The sequence below is a fragment of the Phocoena phocoena genome, chromosome 17 (genome assembly GCF_963924675.1).
Source record: "Phocoena phocoena chromosome 17, mPhoPho1.1, whole genome shotgun sequence".
NCBI lineage: Eukaryota > Metazoa > Chordata > Mammalia > Artiodactyla > Phocoenidae > Phocoena > Phocoena phocoena.
The window spans coordinates 70,261,105-70,283,793 of record NC_089235.1 but is presented as its reverse complement, the minus strand read 5'-3'; the positions used below and the strand labels follow the sequence as shown (position 1 = coordinate 70,283,793).

General features: G+C 39.7%; 1 protein-coding gene across 3 annotated transcripts in view; it reads left to right on the top strand.

The window, feature by feature from the left end:
* The window catches only part of CYRIB (CYFIP related Rac1 interactor B), a 153,912-nt gene extending 133,013 nt beyond the window's left edge, over positions 1–20,899 (top strand). For 2 of the 3 annotated variants that reach the window (XM_065895008.1, XM_065895009.1), the window contains 8 exons: positions 1,135–1,240; positions 7,321–7,457; positions 8,845–8,922; positions 10,924–11,040; positions 11,949–12,028; positions 13,711–13,837; positions 15,283–15,353; positions 20,170–20,899. In XM_065895008.1, coding sequence (XP_065751080.1) covers positions 1,135–1,240; positions 7,321–7,457; positions 8,845–8,922; positions 10,924–11,040; positions 11,949–12,028; positions 13,711–13,837; positions 15,283–15,353; positions 20,170–20,233 — 780 coding nt within the window. In that variant the 3' untranslated portion in view covers positions 20,234–20,899. The remainder of the gene's footprint in view (positions 1–1,134; positions 1,241–7,320; positions 7,458–8,844; positions 8,923–10,923; positions 11,041–11,948; positions 12,029–13,710; positions 13,838–15,282; positions 15,354–20,169) is intronic. The other variant, XM_065895010.1, reaches the window with a different exon arrangement.
* The last annotated feature ends 1,790 nt before the right edge of the window (positions 20,900–22,689 follow it).

Here is a 22,689-nt window from a genome sequence, read left to right as displayed (position 1 = left end):
CTCCTATTTGTTTATATAAAAAAATCAAGAAAATTTGAATACAATGGCAAGCTTATAAAGCAAGTTGCTTAAACAATGTATAGCCCATTTATTTAGTTTGTAGCTAATTTATTTGAAGCATCTTCTAAATCTGTCTGGCTTCCGTTTTATTTTGCTGTCTTATTTTTTGGTTTTGTATGGATGGAGTCAGAGTACTAGTGTCTTGGGAAAATCTAAGTGTGCCATTTAGATTGCTGATATGTTACAAACAGGTGTTGGTTATGCGTTTCACCTTTCAGATGGTGTGTTTAGCTCATTTGAAGATGTTAGAGAAAGCAAACCAAGGTGTGGAAAAACGGTGAAGAAAGGCATCTGTAAGCAAAAGGAAGACGAAAGCAAGAAAATATATTTCTTTGGGAATAACCCTCTATATTTACAAATGATTGCCTGATGGCTTGGAAGACTGGGCAGAGAAAGAGCATATTCATGTTTATTTTAGAGTCTCTAGATTATGTTTTATTTTCTCCCCTTTCACATTTGAAACTAGTTTTTCACCTCACTCAGGAAAACCTAAAAAAAACTTAGATTCCAGAATAGAGTTTTAGTTACAGGGAGGGGATAAGTGACAATTTCTGAATCACATTTTTCAGGCTGATTTAGGTTTTAAAGTGTTTGGTAACGTTTTAAAAACTAGTTTGGACCCTGGAATTTGAATTATTGAAAGTTTATTAGCCTTTTCCCAGATTGGGTCTTATTTCATTATCGCCTGCCTTTTTTGGTTTCCTTTTATTCTACGAAAATAATCCTTAAAACAGAATTTCTAAGAAAGCTTGTCCGTGATATTGGAAACATTTTGGTTTCTTTTTGTGGCTCTAAAAAGTATCAAGGCGTAATATACCTAACAAACATACATTGTGTCATTTTTTATTCCATCTCTCCATATCCATTGCAAGAATAACGAAGAATGTATTATAATAGGTTTAAAGTATCCATGGAGTTGAGAAGGCCACTCTCAGCATTTCTGGGTCCATTATTCTGAATTTCATGGACTATACCAGGGTTTCCTGTGTTTGCCAAAACCTATATTTTAATGTAAAAATAATACTGTTGTGATTTTTAAAAAATCTAACTATTTTTATTCTTTGGATTTTGAAGGCCATCCAGCATCCAGCAGATGAGAAGTTGCAAGAGAAGGCATGGGGTGCAGTTGTTCCACTAGTAGGCAAATTAAAGAAATTTTATGAGTTTTCTCAGAGGTTAGGTAAGTTGAAAGTTTTGTCATTATGACTTGCCTAGTGAGAAAGACAGTTACTGATACTGGAAGTTATTTACAGTATTTTATGTTCATACTGCTAAATTTATATGTTTCATAAGTAAAGCAGCTTGGTAGACTATGAGATTATAGCATAATCTTCCTATCATCCTGTTCAACCAGGTGTTCAATTTATTTAGACCATTTTCCTCAACAAATTTTGACTTCCATAAGGAAATTTCTGATTTTTTGCAGCTTAAAGGGTCCTACTATGGGAAACAGCTTGGTAGAATTTCTCTCCAGCTCCATAGCACATCCTTTCCCATATGTGGGAACTAATCCAAGGTCTCCTGGGTTATTTAGATTGTTGTGTTCTTAAGATCATGGCTGATTATGATCAGTTCATGTACCTAAAGCTGTACGAGATGAGAAATAGGAAGCTAATGTTATATGCGAAGTTATCGAGGGAGTCATTAAGTAACAAGAATTCATGACCATCTGCTCCTGCCCTCACATGGGAACAATTATTCAGAGATCAGAATTGTGCCTTTAATACAGTGAATAAGCAAAATTGGAGTTCTTTTTCTTGGAGAAGGAGGAGGTAGAACAGGTAAGATTTAGCTCTCTAGCTGCTTGTGTAATTTGAAAGATGTAAACTTTGTGAAGTTGGGAGCATAGGGGAGGAGTGGTATAGATGTGTCAGAAATTTGAAACATTTCAGTTTAAGTTTTTGATACGTGTTTTTATATAGTTTTGCTTTTTGAACCATAAAAATGTGTTATATATTCTAAATGAGTACATACAATTTGATAAGGAAACCAGTACTGTAAGATAGAAGTCAACTGGCGGCTCGTAAGCTAAATTTAGACCTGAGACACGGTTTGTTTGGCCCACATGGTTTTTAAACATTCCTGATTAATTGCCAGGTTTTAAAATTGGTAATTATATGTGTTGTGTGTGTTTTAAGTCTTCGGTTGCTTTGGAAAAATCAATAGCTTAGCCAGCAGTTGAGCAATGGATCTGCCTCTCAATTGGCGAAGCTAAGTGGCAAACTGACTCTGTGTCCAGTAGTTAGGGCGTGTACTTTCTAGTTTGCAGTGGGTCTCTACTGCATCCTGGTTTTTTATATCTTGCTCTCTTTATGTCTTTATATTAGCTACTTGGCCATTTGTGTTTACAACCTCTGCTTCAAAGTTGAAGTTCCATTGTTATTTTTTTTAATTTGAGCTTTTTATTTTTTAAATATTTATTTATTTATTTTTGGCTGCGTTGGGTTTTCGTTGCTGTGCAGGCTTTCTCTAGTTGTGGTGAGCCACAGCTACTCTTCGTTTCGGTGCGTGGGCTTCTCATTGCGGTGGTTTCTCTTGCTGCGGAGCACGAGATCTAGGCATGCGGGCTTCAGTAGTTGCCGCGTGCAGGCTCGGTAGTTGTGGCTCATGGGCTCTAGAGCGAGGGCTCAGTAGTTGTGGCACACGGGCTTAATTGCTCTGCGGCATATGGGATCTTCCCGGACCAGGGCTCGAACCTGTGTCCCCTGCATTGGCAGGCGGATTCTTAACCACTGTGCCAGCAGGGAAGTCCTATGAAGTTCTGTTTTTTTTTTTAAAAAGCGCATACTTTTTAAAAAGTAAGAGAATTGCTATTTTTCCTTAGATGCAGTATACACTGTTAAATGCAAAGACAAATAATAGGTGAGATAGAAGTGTTTGTGTAAATTGTCCTTTTTTTTTTTTTTGCGGGCCTCTCACTATTGTGACCTCTCCCGTTGCGGAGCACAGGCTCCGGACGTGCAGGCTCAGCGGCCATGGCTCACGGGCCCAGCCGCTCCGCGGCATGTGGGATCTTCCCGGGCTGGGGCGCGAACCCGTGTCCCGTGCATCGGCAGGCGGACTCTCAACCACTGCGCCACCAGGGAAGCCCTAAATTGTCCTTTTCTTACTAGAAATAAGAATTATAAATTCTTTTCCTCGAGCATGACAGTCAGTTCTTTCAGTCAAGTATCTACGTAGTCTGTAGCTTTGTAACCTCAGAGAGCCTAGGTCTTTCCATTTTAGTTATCTTCACAACTTATTTAGGGTTTTGCTGTGCTGCTCATTCCTAGACACTTTCGAAGTTAAATGGCTTTAGATGCCGCTCAGGTCCTACTCAAGTTCATCTTGGTTTCTTAGCATTTGCCAGTAAAAAAAAAAATAATAATAATTGTAAAATAGACCAAACCCATCAGGCTTACGTATTTTCTCATATTTTAACTACTGGAATTACATCAGGCTAGTGTTGTGTGTTTCGGCACAGGTGCTGGGTTCTGTTTCAGCAGAGGATATAGTAACACAGGTAATAGCAGAAAGCTATCAGTTTTTTATTCTGTCATGTGGGAGCCTTGAACCTTCATTGTGTAGTCTAGGGCTTCTGTAAAGGTATGAACAAAGTACAAATTTAAGATCTGGTGGTTTACTCCTCATCTCTCGGCCAATAACCTGGTTTATAATGTTTCCAGTTTCCTTGCTGACAAGGGTACATGTCTTTGCTTGCATGTGATAGGAACTCAATGTTGAATGAGTGAGCAAGTGATAGATAAATGAGTACGTACATCTGATATATCAAATATGTGTCGGATATTCAGGAGAAGCAATAATAATGGATTTTAGGCTTTCAAGGCATAATGGCCTGTGTTTGAATTCCTCTGTTTGCGGTTATTAGCTGTGTGGCCTTGGCTACATCATTTAAATTCTCTGAGCTTCAGTATCCTATCTGGACCTCCAGTCAGTTGAACCCTCTGCTTTAAGTCCACTTAACCTCTGTCGTCTCTTTTCTTCCTACCTCACTGTTGAGCCAGAGATGAGGATAAACACCACAAACAGCACACAGAATACCGCACAACTGTGAAGATGCACATGGTCCTTCAGAATTCCAAGAAGGTTGCTTGGTTCAAGCACTACAGATAAACCATGGGGTGTACTCCAGAAGAGGGACCCTGATCCCTTGCTGGTTTGCATATTTATAGAGGGACAGGGAAGGGACCACTTGACTAATTTGGAAGACGCTGAGCTTTGCCAACATGGTTTAACCTTGCTGGCACGGGAAACATCCTGTACTTGCTTGTTTCAATCTGAGGCCTTCCCAGTTGAGGCAGCTATCTGAGTGAAGGTTTTGAGGCCAGACAGTACATAAACTGCTTTGTGTCTCCTCAGTCTTCCTGTTCCAGGGGCTTATTGGGGCCACCTCCAGGGGTCATAGTGAGTGAGTCTATCCAACGTGTTGACTCCTTTTCACTGGGCTAAATTTATCAAAATTTGTTCAAAAAGTTCTGAAGTGCCCACAATGGTGGTATTACCTCTTGGCTGTTTCAGATCCCCCGCACTCCATATCCTTTGGGTTCTCTTCTGGGGATTCAAAGACTGCTCTTTGATAGTGGATGGTTGGCAGTAGGTGCAAATATATGGCTCTTGTCTGTAAAGGAGCCTTCTCTTCCTAGTCATCCGTTGTTTCCCCTTCTGGATCTACTTTGTGGACTGATCTGTCATTATTTCTCCATTCAGTCTCTTCCTTGCAGCCTTCTTACATAGCTTTGGCTTCTGCACTGGTTTACCAGCTAATGCTTTCCAGAATTTAGGGCTTAAGTAGTCTACTAATTTCCTCCTTGCCGTCTACCTTTTGTAAGAGTCATAACCACATCATTTTGTTTCAGGAGCTTCATCAGAGAGACCAATCCCTACATCATCTGTTCTTTGACCTCCCTTTCTTTCTGACTCAGCCAGAGACCGGAGCCACCTTCTGAGATCCTCTGTCTCTGATTCCCCTCTTGTCGCAGGGCACTGTAGTCTAGTAGGACTGTCTTGTATCAGCAGAGGGCCCCAGGCTGATCTAGCTGCTTCAAAGGCAAGTAAGCAGCCTTATCATTTTGAGTTTCTCTTTCATGGCAGATGTGCCACTGAGGACTTAGCCGTTCACGGACAGAAGTTCTCCCCGGTTATTGGCCATCTCAGGTCAGCCATGACCTGACTCACCACTCAGTGTGGGGCTGAGGAGTGTCTCCCATTCCCCAGAGCGGTGAGCACTGTAGATGCTGGACTTCGCCCTGAGGCTGGATCAAATCCAGGAAATGAGAGTTTCTTTTTTCTTTAACAGCTTGTCACAGTATTGGTGTTTTTTGTTTTTGTTTTTAAAATGGTTTTTCCTGTTCTCACATCTCTCAAACTTTGTTTTCCACTTATATTAATGCTGACACATGAGATGAGTAGTGGGAGAAGTAAGCCATTTTTCAAAAGAGCCAAAAGTTTTTTCCTTTTAATTGATCCTCACATCCACTCTTGCACCTCTAGAAGCCATCCATACTCCCACAGTGTGTTCTCCACACTGCAGATGAAGTGGAGTTATTAAATGCTAATCTGATGATGTCACTACCCTGCTTAAATAGTTTCTCCAGGGACATTATGATGACATGGCCAGGGTGCTTATTAATATGGCACACAGATGGTCCTCGTGTTGTTTTAGTCTTAGGTTCCTCTCCTTCTTGCCTCTCCATTCCCCTGTACTGGTTGTTGTGCGTTTCTCTACTGTGTCACGCTCTTCTCAGTTCAGGATCTGGCTCCCTGCCCTATTGGCAAACCCCTGCTCATTCTTAGTGCACAGTCCAGTCTCAGCCCAGATGTCATGTATTCAGGGAGGACTTTTCCTGAGTCTTGAACTAGGTAAGGTCCCGTTTTTATACCTTTCCACGGTGCCGTGCCCTTCTCCTTCTTAACACACATCCCAGCTATAGTAAGTTGTCTCTCTTCTCTGTATCATTAGGCGCTGTGTGGGCCTCGGGCATGTCCATCTCCATCTTCCCCCAGTGCCTGGCACATGTTAGACCATCAGTACATTTTCTGACTTACATAAAGAAAAGGATAGTAGCTGACATTTGGAGTTACTGTGTGGATTACAAATAGTGTCTAGCTCAGTACCTGCCATATAATAGACACATAAGGAAGTACTTACTGTTGGTACTGATCAGTAAATTAATCTTTTATAAGGTTGCAGAAGGCTAGTTAGAATGTCGCTTTTTGTGAGAAACAGTTTATTATGGTGGAAAAAATAGGGCTGTGAAATCAGAAACACCTGGCATTTATGAGCTATACCCTTGGGGGTCTAACCTGAAACTCAGTTTATCCATCTGTAATGCCGATGTCACAGTTGATGGTGAAAGTTAAATGACAGACTAGGTTAAATGCGTAAGTATGAACGTTGGTTCATAATTGGGTCTTCATAAACGGTAGAGTTGGTAGTTTTTAAGTGAAAGGTTGATGATCTGACATAAATTTGTTATCACTAATAAATATTTATTAATCTAACACTTATTCCTAAACATCAGATGACCGTCTAACTCTGTAAGCTCTTGTTTTCTCTGAATAGGATCTACCATTGTTTTCTGATTCTGTAACTGAAATAGTTTGATTTCTGTGATTTTTTTTTTTGAAGTGCAATCAGTATTTCCATTTTTAAATGGAATATAAAATAAACTGCTACGTCTGGCATTCCAAAAGTAGCAGTTGTTTCAAAGGAACGGTTTTATTTATATAATAAATTAGAATATTTATATTATGGTCCTGAGATACCAAGTTCTAAAACACTGAAGACAGCTAATTATTAAACCAAATATTTGGTTTCCTTTAGTAACTGAAAGAAAGCAGTTTGTGTTTATAAATAAACAGTATATTCAAAGTATGTGAAGTTGGTAATTCATTCACACCCATGTACCGATTTGTCTCTGTGGCCACAGTGCCCCTGAAGAAGTTACTCAGCTGTAGTAACAGTTACCATTTCATAAAAATCAACACAGTAGAATGTGAAAATAATATAAAATTTGTCCTTTGATCCTGGTATCTCATTCACATTCCACATGATTTTGAATTTGTGTTTACAGAAATTGAGTTAGTCACTTCAGGGTTCCTATTCTAGTAAACAGTATTCAGTTTGAGTGTTACGTTTAGAATCTGGCTTTTAAAGAGACCTTACTTTTATGGGAATTGAAGTCAAAACATTTAAAAATCGCTCACGTTTTAATAAACAAATATCAGGTACAAACAACATTTTAATCTTTTTTTCTTTAGAAGCAGCATTAAGAGGTCTTCTGGGAGCCTTGACAAGTACCCCGTATTCTCCTACCCAGCATCTAGAGCGAGAGCAGGCTCTTGCTAAACAGTTTGCAGAAATTCTTCATTTTACACTCCGGTTTGATGAACTCAAGGTAGGATTGTTCTGCTGGTCCTCATTGTTACGGAAATCAGGAGTCTTTCAAAGAGCACTAGGAGGAGATGCCTGGAGACCTTTTCAAAATGTGTTTAAATGCCTGCTGGTCCTTAGCAAAAATGCCGGATTTAACACTTGCGCAGGCCTTTTGGTATATACATAGCAAACAGCAAATTACCCAATATTCAGTTTTCATTTTAAAATTTATTTTACTTAGTTATTTTTTGGCTGCACTGTGTCTTCATAGCTGCGCACAGGCTTTCTCTAGTTGCGGCGAGCAGGGGCTATTCATTGTGATGCGCGGGCTTCTCATTGCGGTGGCTTTTCTTGTTGTGGAGCACAGGCTCTAGGCGCGTGGGCTTCATTAGTTGTGGCTCGCGGGCTCACTAGTTACGACTCACAGGCTCTAGAACACAGGCTCAGTAGTTGTGGCACACGGGCTTAGTTGCTCCGCAGCATGTGGGATCTTCCTGGACCAGGGATTGAACCCGTGTCCCCTGCATTGGCAGGCGGATTCTTAACCACTGGACCACCAGGGAAGTCCACCAGTTTTCATTTAACTTCATTTTAAAAATCATCTCTGAAACAACAATACTGGCTTTTTCTAATATACTTTTTCTGCTCATCCCCACTTTTTTCAACATTCTTCTATATAAAAATGTTAAGATACTTTTTCTTTCTCTCACCCATCTCCCTCCCTCTCTCTTTCTCACCACCCTCCTTCCATCTACCTACCTACCTACCTATAAATGTCCTTTTTGCTGGAAGGAGTGAGAGTGTAAAGAAAGGAGCACTAAATTCCATATCAGGAGACCTTAGTTCCACTTTAGGCTCTGGCACAGTAACCAGTTATGAAGCAGGTCCTTTGACTTTTCAGCACCTCAGGTATCTTGTCTAGAAAGTGGAAGAGCTGGATTCCTAACTGCAGCTTTTTATCAACACTGTATCATAGACAATTATTCTCTTTTATTAATACTTTGAGCACAGATGATTTGTATATAAAGTTTTAGTCTGTTTGAAGATTGCCCTGTTGACCCTATATATACTTTATTGTAATAACCCAAAATAAGTGCCTACACATTCCTTTTTGTTTTTGTTTATTTGGTAATATCATTTTTGGTAAACAGACTTTTAGTATATTACCTGAAATTAATGAAAAGAAAGAAAGAAAGTATACTGACTGACTGGAAAACAGTGTACATGGTCTTCTGTGTTCAGTAGTGACTGAATACAGTGTTATATAACGTAAGTGCAGATAGTCATATTGGATGATATTACAAATTAGGGAATGTTACTTAACTAATTATAACTAGTATATCTTTCGCTTAATTTGTGTACTATATTTAGTAAATAATACCTTTTTCTTTCATAAATATCTCCTTTAGATGACAAATCCTGCCATACAGAATGATTTCAGCTATTATAGAAGAACATTGAGTCGTATGAGGATTAATAATGTTCCAGTAAGTTAATGCTTTGAATTACAGGGTGGTAATAATAATTCAGCTCTCAATTTGTTCAGTTTAATCTTTTGCTCATGCAGTCATTCATTCAGGTAAAGCTAAAGCTAGTAGTAAAGTTAGTAATTATGGGCATCCACAGCTGTGGGAAGAAAGAGCAAAATGTAGCAGACCATATTGTTTTTACCTATTTTTCCACCCAGGCCCTGATTCCATAACTAATCCAGTAAAATTGCTTTTTGCCTATATAATGTTGATACTTAAAGATTTCTCTTTGTATTCTCATTTTAACTGCACAAAAATTGTGTGAATTAGTGGTTATGAGTTATTTGTCCCCATATTCTTAGAATGGGAGAGTCCTGGGGAGAAATTGACCAGGGACAGGAGAAATACTAACACTGGCAGGATGGGAAAGTGAGGTCCTGGACGTCGAGCATGTCCGTGTCTGACATGGCTGTGTGAGAAATGGCTTCTGTGCCTGTTGCTTGGCTAGCATAGCATCTCTTCTGGTTTGTTAGCATCTTGACTTCTCCTCATTTTAAGCTGTTTAATACCCTTTTCTCCAGGATGTCAAATGCCATAAGTAAAACCTTAAATATGAAGAAAATACTATCTTTTTCTCTAGATATTTTGAGGACCTATCAATATATTGTGCTAATTGGTATGAAAAATAGAAAATTCCTAGGGTCAGGCCTGGCCTCAAGTAGATAGTTTAATAAAGAAATACTATATAAGATTGTAAGGAGTGATAAGTGGCATAAGAGGTTAAAAGAAAAAACAACCAAAGGAGACCATTGAATAAATATTTTATGAAGTAGTTGCTCTAAGACAGGCCCGGATTGGAAGAAAGATTTCTTTTCCATGAAGCCTCTGGTATATGCATTAGTTTGGTTTTGCATAGCCTGGTTTCTTCTGTGAGGCTGACCTTATCATCTGTCTTTTTCATACTCACCATGTAAAATAAAATAAAATAAAATCACCCAATCCTCTATTATAGCCATCCTGCCATGCATCAAGGGCAAAGGCATTGAAATCATCTTTGTACTGTCTTTTGCTCTCAATAATTATAGGTAAATCCAGTCGTTGTCAAGTGACATCTCTCTCACATCTCTTCACTGCCCCCCTTTCCATCTCTTTGTACTTCTATCCCAGTTGAGAGCCTAATACCCACTTTCTTTTTGGCAACCATTCTATAATAGCTGTAGAACGTATTTTCTGACATACAGTCTCTTTTTGGTACAATCTGCCCACTACCATTAGTTAAATTTATTTAGAAGATTGACTGAATTGTTATTCCTTTCTTTTGACACTGTAAGTGGCTCCCCATTACATATAGAAGAAAAATATGACCTTAAGCTAGGATTTCACTTAAGCTAGGATTTAGTCCTACCCCAGCTTTGCTTTCCAGCCCTTCTTTCAGTAGTTGCTGTCCCTTATTCCACTGACTACATTGACTTACACTCTACCAAGCATTTGAAAGCATGCTCTTCCGCCTGACTGGTTGGAATACCTTGTGTGCCTGCCCGTCATCACCTACAAAAAAACTCTTCCATGAGTCCAGTTTAGTTTCTTCCAGTCTAACTTAGTCTTCCCCTGCCCCCCCTTTCATCCCTTGTCTCTTAGCATGTTATTGTGGCTGCTGTGTGGGTACTTATGTGCTCCTAATAGAGGCAGGTACGATGTCCTAGGCATCGTTCCATCCTCCGTAGCATTTAGGATGATCCCTTGTATACAGTAGGCAGCCCATCAAGGTTTTATTTAATTGCTTAATATCATTTAAAATATTTTTTAAAAAGTTAATCTTTTTAAAAATGGCTTAATATTATTTTTAATCTTTTTATTTTTAAAGAGTATTTAAGTATTGTGTGCATTTGAAGGTCTAAAATATAAGAGTATTTATTAGATTAATTTAACAAGCATTAGATGGGCACCCTGCCTAGGCTCTTTTATAATATTATTTCATGACTTATGAGCTGATATCAAGTGTCTTTATTTTCCACACAGGCAGAAGGAGAAAATGAAGTAAATAATGAATTGGCAAATCGAATGTCTTTGTTTTATGCTGAGGCAACCCCAATGCTGAAAACCTTAAGTGATGCCACAACAAAATTTGTATCAGAGGTAAGCATTGTTACTCTTCTGCCTGTCTGAAGATAGGATGATCTGAGCGAGACCATGACTTTAAAGACCATCTAAGCTGATAGACTGAGATGCAGTTTGTGCACGGGGTCTGGTCCTCTTCCCCGAGGCCCATGTGTGCACATCTACCGCCTGTTTGCAGTCGCCCTTTGGATGTATAAGCCACACCTCAGTAGTACCATGACCAAACCGAAGTCTCGATTGTTTTTCCCAATCCCGCCTTTTCTCCAGTGTTCCCTATCTCAACTAACAGTAACACTGTGCAGGCAGATAACGTAAGGATTATCATCCTGAATTGCTTCCTTTATCTCACCGCCTACGTCCACTCCATCAGGCAAGGCAGTCTTACTGGCTCTTCTTACAAGATATACCCTGAATCTGAAAACTTAACCCTTTGCTACCTCTAGCTACCTCTCTAGATCAGCCCACCACTTCTCACTTGCATTTCTGCATTCCTGCTCTGACTGTTCTTACTTCTTCCACTCTTGACCCACTGCAGTCCTTTCTCCAAAGAGCAGCCAAGTAATCTTCTTAAGACATAAACCACATTCCCTTCCTCTGCTTAAAATGTTTCCAGTGACTTCCCAGTACTTGTAGCATCAAATCCAAGTACCTTGTGGCTATGAGGCCTTGTCTGCGCATTGTGGTTGTTTCCACTCAGCTCTAGAATGTAAGGGCTTCTTGGGAGAAAGGAGGCTTTTAGTTCTTTTGCTCATCGCTGTATCCTCAGAGCTTAGAACAGTACCTAGAATCTAGTGCATTTTTTAACAAAATTAAGAGTAGGGACCAAATTTTAAAGTTGCTAATTTTTCATGTTTTGCTAGATTTAAAATTTTTCTTGAGTAATAACTGTCACTCTTACTTTTTTTGTTCTCCATACACTTTTACAGAATAAAAATTTACCAATAGAAAATACCACAGATTGTCTAAGCACCATGGCTAGTGTGTGCAGAGTCATGCTTGAAACACCGTGAGTATCCCCTGATCTTCCTCACTTGAACAGTCCTGTTGAAATGATTGTCCAGATGTGAATAAGTTGTATTAGTATTCCCTGATCTTCCTCACTTGAACAGTCCTGTTGAAATGATTGTCCAGATGTGAATAAGTTGTATTTGGAAGGTGGAAATTAAGTGTATCCCAAGTATGTAATGCTAACATATGAACAAAACTAAAATAATTTGACAGCTTAATGTAAGTTCTAGTTAAACATATAAAGTACATTTGATTTTCAGGTGTGTCAGACTCTTCAGAATAGGGATTTTTGGGTGCTTTTGGGAGTAGGGGAAGAGCTTAAAAGCGCGTCTGGTTATGCCTCTCATAAACATTATCATTCCCTTTTCATAGAGAACTTTGCCCTTTTTTCCTAGAGGGCTAGAGTTGTTCTACTTATCCCTTTCTCCCAATATTAGGTCTCAGTCTTCTTTTTTTTTTTAAACCCAACACTCACCTAAATTCTCTTCTGGGTTTCTCCTCTCTCTCAAGCCATTTGTAACATGTACCACAGTGTGTTCTGTCTGGATTTTCCTGTCAGCAGGCAGAAAGAATTCCTCCTGTGTTCCTGAATAATATATGGTTTTGCTAGATAACTTTAGTTTTTGTGGAGCTCTTTATTTTCCAAAGCACTGTTATATACTCATCTTATTGGAGAACTTTATGAAGTAAGAGGGCAGCTGCCAGCCATCATATTATCACCACTCTCGTCTAGGGGAGTAAGGTCCTGGGCAAGGAAGGGGCTCATGCACAGTAGCTGACCTCACACGTGTGCTCGGATGCCTCCTTTCTGGTTCTGGACTCTTTCTGCTGTGCCATGCTGCCTTTTATGTAGACAAAAGTGCTATTTCCTTTTTCCCATTTGAGAGAAGAATATAATTGAATTTTAGGAAATTAAAATCCAGTAAACACAATAATGTGTTTATATCAGCTTAGCCCCTAAATAGCAAATGTACTTTCTCTGTTAAGCTAGTGGCTTTTTCATCATATTGCTGGTGACAGCCTTTCAGAGCACCCATCCCCAAACTTTTACTTTGGGCCACTTTTAAAAAAAAAATAATTTAAATTTTTATTTGTTTTTGGCTGCGTTGGGTCTTCGTTACTGCACACGGGCTTTTCTCTAGTTATGGTGAGCGGGGGCTACTCTTCGTCACAAGGCGCGGGCTTCTCGTTGCGGTGGCTTCACTTGTTGCAGAACACTGGCTCTAGGCGTGCAGGCTTCAGTAGTTGCAGCACGTGGGCTCAGTAGTTGTGGCTCGAGGGCTCTAGAGCGCAGGCTCAGTAGTTGTAGCGCGTGGGCTTAGTTGCTCCGCGGCATCTGGGATCTTCCCGGACCAGGGATCAAACCCGTGTCCCCTGCATTGGCAGGTGGATTCTCAACCACTGTGCCACCAGGGAAGTCCCTGGGCCACTTTTGATTTCTCTAAAATTGTCTCATCTCCGCTAAGCAGAAGGGGTAATATACCAACGTGCATATAGAGACCAGAATATGTAAGTGATAACTGCTCCACCCCCGTCATTTCTCTGGGAATCTCATTGCAGAGAAGGTGGGGCTATAAGCTTAGCGTCCCTTTTGCATATCAATAGAATACAACTTGGAGCATCAGTCAGCTCATGAGTTTGTGATGTGCCTCATCCATCCATATCTTTTCTATCCTCCAGGGAATACAGAAGCAGATTTACAAATGAAGAAACAGTGTCATTCTGCTTGAGGGTAATGGTAGGCGTCATAATACTCTATGACCACGTACATCCAGTGGGAGCATTTGCCAAAACTTCAAAAATTGATGTAAGTTATATTTGTTTTATATAATTACCAATAATTTCCGTAAGTGGAAACCATAGGTTTTTATTTAAAGAGCTGGCAAGCTGCACTCTGTCACAGAATTTATTTTTATAGTTTGTGATAATAGTGGATTTTGGTTTCCTCTCTGTTGTGGTATTTCTTATAGCCTATATAGAGATGGAATAGAATGAATGAAGGATAACTGTACTGTCCTTTAAAGTATCTCCTCAGTACTGATAAGTGATACTTCTGCATATTTGGCAATATATGTAAATAAATAATCAGACAAAATTTTTTTTATTGTATCCTTTCATTCCTTTGGCCAAAGCCCATTTTAAATGATTTACTTACAAATGTATATTAAAAGCCAGTCGAGGCGCCTCAGTGCAAAAAGTTGAGGACTGCGTCTTTCCCTCCTCCTCCCAGTCATAGTGCTTTGTGGCTGTAGCCTGGGCTTCTCTGCTTCGTAAGTTCTCTCCTCGCTCTCACACCTGTCTCATAAAAGTTATAGCCTGTAGTTTACTGAGAGTTGTCTTCCAGTTACCCTTTGACAGCTGGCTTCAGGCTCTTTGCATTTCACATGTAGACTACTGATGACTAGGCAGTCTTCTTGCCTTCGCTCATATCTATTCTGTGTAAAGAGAACTAAGTCAACATTTATTGAGTGATTACTGTGTCCCAGGAATTTGAACATTTGTTCTCTCATTTAACTCTGAAAATACCCTTAGGATATAGGTGCTATTTTCCCTGTACTAGCAGAGAAGTAAAGTTTAGAGAGGTTTGTAATATAATTGCTAGTGAATGGTACATGGATTCCGAACCCACATCTCCATGGCTTCCAAAGCCTGTGGTATTTCTACTGTGTTATGCTTTTTCACGATAATCAGGCTCATCTTCCTTACAGATCATTTTCATTGAGCTGCTCCCTTTCAAAATAGCCTGTAATGAGTTCCTGCCATCCCTGTCAGTTCCAAATGAGCCCTTCTGCCTTTCGAGGCCCTCTGTAAATTCCCCTGTGTGAGTCATCTCGGCCCTGCAAAATATTGTCCTCTGCATGTGATGAACTTTATTACTTTTGTCATGGGGTTCGTCTACCTGGAAGGTGTCTTTTTTTCCTTACAAGTGTGTCCATTCTGTCCTTTAAAAGGCTACTCAACACCTTTTCCAGGAAGTCCTCCCTTTAGTAAACCCTTAGTTTTCCCATTAGTGTGGGTGGTGCTTCAGTTTGTCTGATTTGATTCCCAAAAAGTTTTGTTTGATTGACAAACTGAAAATAACACTTAGGTAGATTTTTTTCCCCTATTCTAAGAATAATTATTTTGACATTTCTAGTGTGTAATTTCTCATGAGTGCATAGTTATGGAGCTGGTTTAAGTATTAACTATTTTGAGAATGAATGTTAGATGAAAAATCGATGTTTTACCTTTTCCGTTTCCTTTTCTACTTAGATGAAAGGTTGTATCAAAGTTCTTAAGGACCAGCCTCCTAATAGTGTAGAAGGTCTTCTCAATGCTCTCAGGTGTGTATACATGTAAAGGTATATATGTATAGAACAAATGTATTAAGAAAGTGCTTCAAAATATGACTAACACATGAATATAAATGTTAGAAATGTGAAGATCTCATTTTGCTTATTGGTAATCTTGCTTTCAGATATTGGTAACAGTATTTTTATAATAAGTGTGTGTGTGTGTAAATGAAAATAGCAGCTTCATTTCTTTGCTAAAGAGTTTGGCTTTCACTTTTTGCCCCCCTTGAAGCGAGGATTGCTTATTTTTTGTTTTTTAATGAAAATAATTGTAAATAAAATTCAGAAAACAGGAAAATTTAAAGAAAAAGAAGGAAATAATGAAACCTCGCCATTTTGAAATAAGCCACTATTAACATTTTGGTATATATCCTTCCAGAGTTTTTCTTTTTTAAACACTTGTATATAGTCATAGCTCTATATAATAGTTATCTTTTTACAAAATAATACCATACAATCTGTTTAATACCTGACTCTTTTCCCTTAATATAGTATAATTACATTGCTATGTTCATAATACAGATCTCTATTATTTTTGTGCATTTCTTATAATATTTCTTACAATGAAAATAAAGTAGTCATTATTTGATGTCTTCTCAGCTTAGACTTACTTGATTTAGTTACTGAAGCTCCTAAGAATCCTGTAATATTTTTAAATGAAAATGTCAGCACATTATAATATCTTGACTACAGATATTTAATTGGTAGTATAACTTCCTTAACATAAAAAGATGATTTGCTTGTTACTTGATTATTTTGTGTTTGAACACAAAAATTATACGAATGCAGAAATATTCATTTAGTGACTTTTTGAGGTCATAGGCCGTCTTTGCTTTTCACTGCAGTGCACTGTAGTTCACATAATAGAATAAAATGATTTCCAACTTAGTATTATATTCCCCACATGTTTTGTGAGCAAAACAGATTGTTATTCCTTTTGGATACTTCGTCACCTGGTAAGTCATAAAGCAAAATCTAGGATGTGTATTTCAGCTGAGTGGAACCATGAAATTATTTTATTAAGATGATGAAGAGTATTCTACAAGCAGTGACTGCTGAATAAAGGAGATGTATTCTAAATGAACACCAAACGCTTAAGGAACGTAATATAACAACAACAACAAAATTCTTATAATGTCAAATTATTTCAACCGTGAGCCTATCAAAAACCTGAAGTTTTTACTCTGGAGATTTCTCATTGGTTTTACCAATATTTATGGTTGTGTGAATCTTCCCTACTTGGTCCCTTTCTGAGGACTCCCTGTGTCCCAGTCAGCCTGATTTTTCTCCCAGGCCCTTTCTTTCGGATTGGTTAGACTCTTCCAAAGCCAGCAAGTGACAGGACATTTTTTTAAAGTAAGAGGTAATAGAGGTCTAAGAGGTTTTAGTATTACATATTTCTTTACCCTGAAGGGACTGTGCTTCAAACATTAATTTAAAAACTCAGAGTTTACCTTTATTTTTCAAAGTGTAAAAGTAGTTTGGTGTAAGGCAAAGGAGGGCGGTGGCGGTGAGTGAAAGGGTGCTGAAGTCTCCCACACAGCGATCTGTGTCTGAGGGAAAGAGGAGGAGAAGCACCACTGAGGCGAGAGCCACCTGTCAGTTTTCAGTTTTCTTTCCAAACGTATAATGGAAATCAGAAAAGAAAAGGTTGTTGCAGAGAGAACTCTTGAACTGTTTTTATTCATAGTGAAACACATATTCTGTGTCTGGTTCTTAATTTTCACCTGGGAGTTTTTGTAAAGTTTATCAGTATACTTGTTGCTATGTAGTAGTGGTTATAATGAATACCATTTTTATGTCACTGTACATTTACAATGCAATTTCATGTCTGTGGCTTTATTGAATCTTAACCACAGCTTAGTGAGGTAGGTGGTGGGCATGGGGTGTTGGGGGTATCTCCATCATGCAGTAGTTACCGTAAGCTCTTGAGAGGCTTAAAGATTATATAGCTAATAATAAGCATTGGAATCTATTTTCAAATTCAGGATTTTATTCTTGAAATCCCATATACTTGATGCTACATCATTGAGCCTTAGGTGTACCATGAGACTGAACTTCAGTGTACTTTGGAATTATCTGGATGGAAAGGGACATGCAGATTCCCAGGTTACCACCTCCACAGAGTCTCTTCATTACGTCTGGGGTGGGGCTCAGGCACGTCATTTGATAAACACCCTGTCTGTTGTAGATAATGCTGAAACTTTGAGAAACACTGCTCAGACTAAACCAACCTAACGCTTAATCTGCTTCACTCAGAGCAAAGAAGATGCTGTTAAGAAAGCATTTTGGAATTCCCAAAGTGCTGTGCGAGTGCTGTTAGTTCTGCCTCTACAAAATGGAACACTTTTGTGCTGCATTATTTTCTTTTAGTGAATAGCTTATTTATTAGAGATGCTCACCCCATCATTTTCCTCAGAGCCAAGTTTCAAATAGGAGTGTAGTTGCATATATATACACATTGCCTATTTTGGGTGCTTTTCTGTGGTAATGATACAGTTCCCGCCAGCTTATACTATGTGCTTAAGAGAAAGCAATGAGCCATGTCTACATTTTACAGGTGGGGAAATGGAACCAAGTGCCTTTGATTAAAAAAGAGACAGAAAATGAAAGCTAGAGCTGGGAGTTAGGTTCAGTGCTAGATAATTGCCTTCTTCATTAAGTTTAAAAAGAAAGGTAAATAATAGTTGCTTTTCTTCAGTAGAAAAGTCATATGCACTTGGAATAGGACTTTGGGTTTATGCATAAAGTAAAATAATACCATACATGTTCATACGTTATTTTCACGTATGTTAGATGCCATTGGCCTTTTCTTGATAAGAGTGTGATGGTGATGCGACATGCCTCTGGACTGGCTCTGTCCAGGAGGCTCTGATCACATCCCTCGCGGGGAGCGAGAGCTCGTATCTGGGTAGAGAGGAAGGCGCTCAGCACTCCCGCACGGGCACAGTCCACTGCTGAGTAGTCATGCTTTACTCTGCACTTGGCGTTTTGTCGTGCCTGTTCCTTGGCTCTTCCCACTGGGCAGCTCCGTAAAGGCGATGGAGACAACAGAAATGAAGGAGTGGATGTTGGAAATTCTTACTTCCTGACATCAGTGGGGTGATGTATAGCGATATGTATGTTATCTGCACTTGGGAAATAAAACAGAAAGGTTAAGTCTTTGCTGCATCACCTACCACTTAGTGTAAAAATTCTCCTTTATGGAGTTTGATTTCAGGCTGGCTGCTTAGCTTCTTGTCTTCCTTCCACAAATATTAATTGAGTACCTGTTATGTGCCAGGCTGGTGTCTTGTTCTGTAATACGAGAACAGTATGGAGGTGACCTCTGAGTAAAATTGTAGGGTATATCACAGACTTACTGAAGCACATATTTGTCTCTTTACCTCTCTAAGGATTCACTTGAGTTGAGGTACTTTCTTCAGTTTTTAAATTGATTTGAAATGAACCTGACGAGAATTGAGTTTAAATTTCTTTAACACAGAGGGACCATCCGTGTGTATCTCCTTAAAGAGATACATTTCTTAAAGATATGTGAAATGCTTGTGAACCAGGTTGACTGATCCAGCATTAATGTTCTGTGTGAATTATGTCCAAAATGTGCCCCCCGTTCAGGCATCGCTCCTCATGCGGTGCAAGCCTGGGTCACTGGGCCTTCCCAGCCCCCGGCTGGTCCCTGCTCTTCCTTCTCCCTGTGCTTCTCCCTCAGCAACCGGGGAGGAACCGCACATCACCCCCTTGCTCAGCATCCTCCGCTGGCTTTCATTAACCTCAGAATAATCTCGAAACGCTTCGCTGTGGCCTGTAGTGTCCGCGTGACCTGGTCTTTCTTTGTCTCTAAGGCCCCACCAGTACTTTCCTCCTTTGCTCCTAATACCCCTTCTGTAGGGGTAGTGTATTATCATCTTTCTCCCTCTGCTAGGTGGTAAGCTCCTGGAACAGTGCCTGACACGCAGCAGGCCTGCTTATTGAATTTCTGCCATTAAAAAGAATCCTATGGTGAACCTTCTCGTAAAATAATAATCACTCCTAGTGATTCTTTTTTAGGTTCTTAATTTACATTTACATATTTAAAACAAAGCACATCTGCCTGGAAATAAGGCACTTAGAGAACTGAAACATTTTGGGATATGACAGAACTGAAATAGTTGAACTGTCTTAAATACAGAATAGAACAGGGGTTGGCAAACTTCTTTTTGTAAAGGACCAAAGAATAAGCAAGTATTTTAGGCTTTTTAGACCACGTGTTGTCTGTCAGAGCGATTCAGCTCTGCTGTTGTAGCAAGAAGGTAACCATAGACAGTACTTAAGTGAATCAGCATGGCTCTGTTAGAGTAAAAATGTTATAAACACTGAAATTTGAAATTCAGGTAATTTCTACGTTAACATGAAATACTATTTTGTGACTTTTTCTCCCAACCATTTAAAAATGTAAAAATACGCTTAGCTCACAGGCCCTACAAAAATAGGTGGTGGGTTGGATCTGATCCACGGGCTCTAATTTGCCAACCCCTGATACAGGACAGCAATTATTTTTCTCTGAGTGAGAAGTTACTTTAGAATTTAACCAGGTAGTTTCAACAAGGTAGTTCTAAATAAGTTAAACAGCCATTGGGTCTTCTGTTTAAAAGGTGAGAGGAGCATAAGCTAGCAGGACCTGAATAGGGTTAAAGCTGGAATGAAAAGGCATAATTTTGTGAGAGAAGATTGCCTGGCCAGTTGCCTCTCTTACCATAATGGTAGAACCTGATGCAGGTTATGTTTGTTTGTTTGCTCACTCCCTGAAATTGATGTTTTTCCCTTTTAGGTACACAACAAAACATTTGAATGATGAGACTACCTCCAAGCAGATTAAATCCATGCTGCAATAACAGCTCTGGAATAAGCTGTAGACGGAAGACAGTATTCTGCAGTGACTGAGAATGCACAGCTTGTAGTGATTGCGGTTACTATCTCATTTACTCCTGCTTTTTATTTCTTTCCTCTGTTCCTCTCCCTCTTTTTTAATCATATTCTTGTTCTTAAGACTTCTTTTCTGTGCCAAAATCAGTAAAGTTATACTCTGAAGGGATGTTGTCCTTTCCAACAGGCCATCTAAGGCAGCTAATTATGCATTGCATTGGGGTCTCTACTGAGAAAAATTCTGTGACTTGAACTAAATATTTTTAAATGTGGATTTTTTTGGAAAACTAATATTTAATATTGCTTCTCCTGCATGGCGAAACTGCCTATTCTGCTATTTAAAAACCCTCAATGACTTTATTTTCTACTGCCGCTTTTTCCTGTGCAGCCGAAGTGGAAATGTTTAAATTAACCGTGTTGTACAACGTGCCCAGCACAGACGTTTTTAAATTAGTAAGACTTTCGTTTAAAGTTTTAAGTTTGCATTTTGACTTTTTTTGTAAGGATGTATGTTGTGTGTTTAACCTTTATTAACTAATGTTAAAAACTGTGATGTGTGCGTAGAATATTACGTGTGCATGTTCATGTTTAAAGAATGGCTGTTGATAAATAAAAATCAGCTTTCATTTTTCTAAGTGTGGCTTGGTTTACTGGTGTTTTGTTTTTAGGCTTCTAGAGATTTCCCCATGTATATTTTTATGGCATGTATATACACATTACATATTTTTTCCAGGCAGGGCTGGGTTTTTCTTTTTTATCATTTTAATTGCTTTTAAAATCTTGCTAAGTGCAGTAAGACTAGTGATCTTGCCGTACTTGACTTTTCTCCTTGACTTACTCTTGTATGGACGTAGTAACAAGGAAGTAAGACTAGTGATCCTGCCATGCTTGACTTTTCTCCTTGACTTACTATTACTACTCTTGTATGGACGTAGTAACAAGGAAAACTACACTCCTGCTTGATAGGCATTTTCCAGCAGCGAGAAGGTAGCAACTGGAAACAGAGTGTGGAGGAAGAGCAGTCCTTATTACTGGGAGGAGAGTGAGTATACGAGGGACTTCCTAGGAGAAACTGAAGGCCACAGTATCACTAGTGGTAGGAAACTCGCATGCTTGTTACTTTAAGATCATAAAACCGTAATCATGAAGTCTAAGTGTCCTGATTGGGAGAAGCTGCTTAAAGGTTGTCTAGTCTACCCATGCTAGTTTAACAGTTAACTACGGGAGAAAATCCCAGAGGATTCCCTCAACACCTGGCTTAGTAGCGTCAGGTCACCATGCCCACAGCCCTTCACGATGGAATCCCTGTTGACCTCTCTGTGGTCTCATTCTCTGGCACCCACACCGTGCTCCCAGCCAGGCTCAACTGTGTGCCGCTCAGATTGTTCCACGCAGTGTCACACCTCCGTAACTCGGGTCCGGCTGGTCCCTGAGCCTGTCATTCACTTCCTCCCGTGTGTCCGTCTGATGAAGAGCAGCTCTCACTTTTCAAGGACCAGCTTGTGTCACTTTGACGAAGCCTTTGGGATTTACATGAGCCACCTCTTTCTAGGCACCTTCTAATAAGAGGGTTGTAATGGGCTAAATAGTGCCCTGTCTCCCAAAGATACGCGCACCTGGAACCTGGAGGTGCCACCTCATTGGGAAAAGGGTATTTGCAGCTGAAATTAAGGATCTGGAGATAAGGCCGTCCTGGATTACATGGGGCCCTAAACTCAATATAAGAGAAAAGAAGAGGAAACGGACACAGAGCAGAAGGCCCTGTGAAGATGGAGGCGGGATTGGAGCAGTGTGTCTGCTAGCCGAGGAACCCGGAGTCGCCGGCAGCACCAGAAGCTGGAGGAGAGGCCTGGACCGTTCTCCTTGAGAGCCTCCGGAGGGAACCAACCCTGCTCACACCCTGGTTTCAGACTTAACGGCTTCCGGGACTCAGGATAAGCTTGTTCTATGCCACCCAGTTGGGGGTAACTTGTTATGGCAGCCCTAAGACTCTAATACAAACTATCTCATCCAACACTGCTGATATTTCGCTGGACCTCTTTTCTGATACTGTGAGAACTTGAGAAAAGAGCCATGTCTGAGGTCCCTTCAGTGTCCCAAGGATCTTGCCCTCTGCCCGAATCTAAGTAGGTGCCAAGTGTGCGTGCTTGAACGGAGTGAATGAACGTAAATTAAAAATAAGGTTGCAGCTGAAATAGATAAAGGAATACAGCTGCGGCCTTCGCAGTTAACATAGTTTGCGATCTGCACGTTGGAGAGTAAGTGGAAAGATCTCTCAACCTCTGACCAGGGCTCAGCAAACTCGTCTGTGAGCCAATCCTCCCGCCACCTGTTTCTCTACAGCCTATGAACTAAGAATAGTTTTTACATTTTTAAAAGGTTGGCAAAAGTCAAAATAATATTTTGTGGCATGTGTAAAATATAT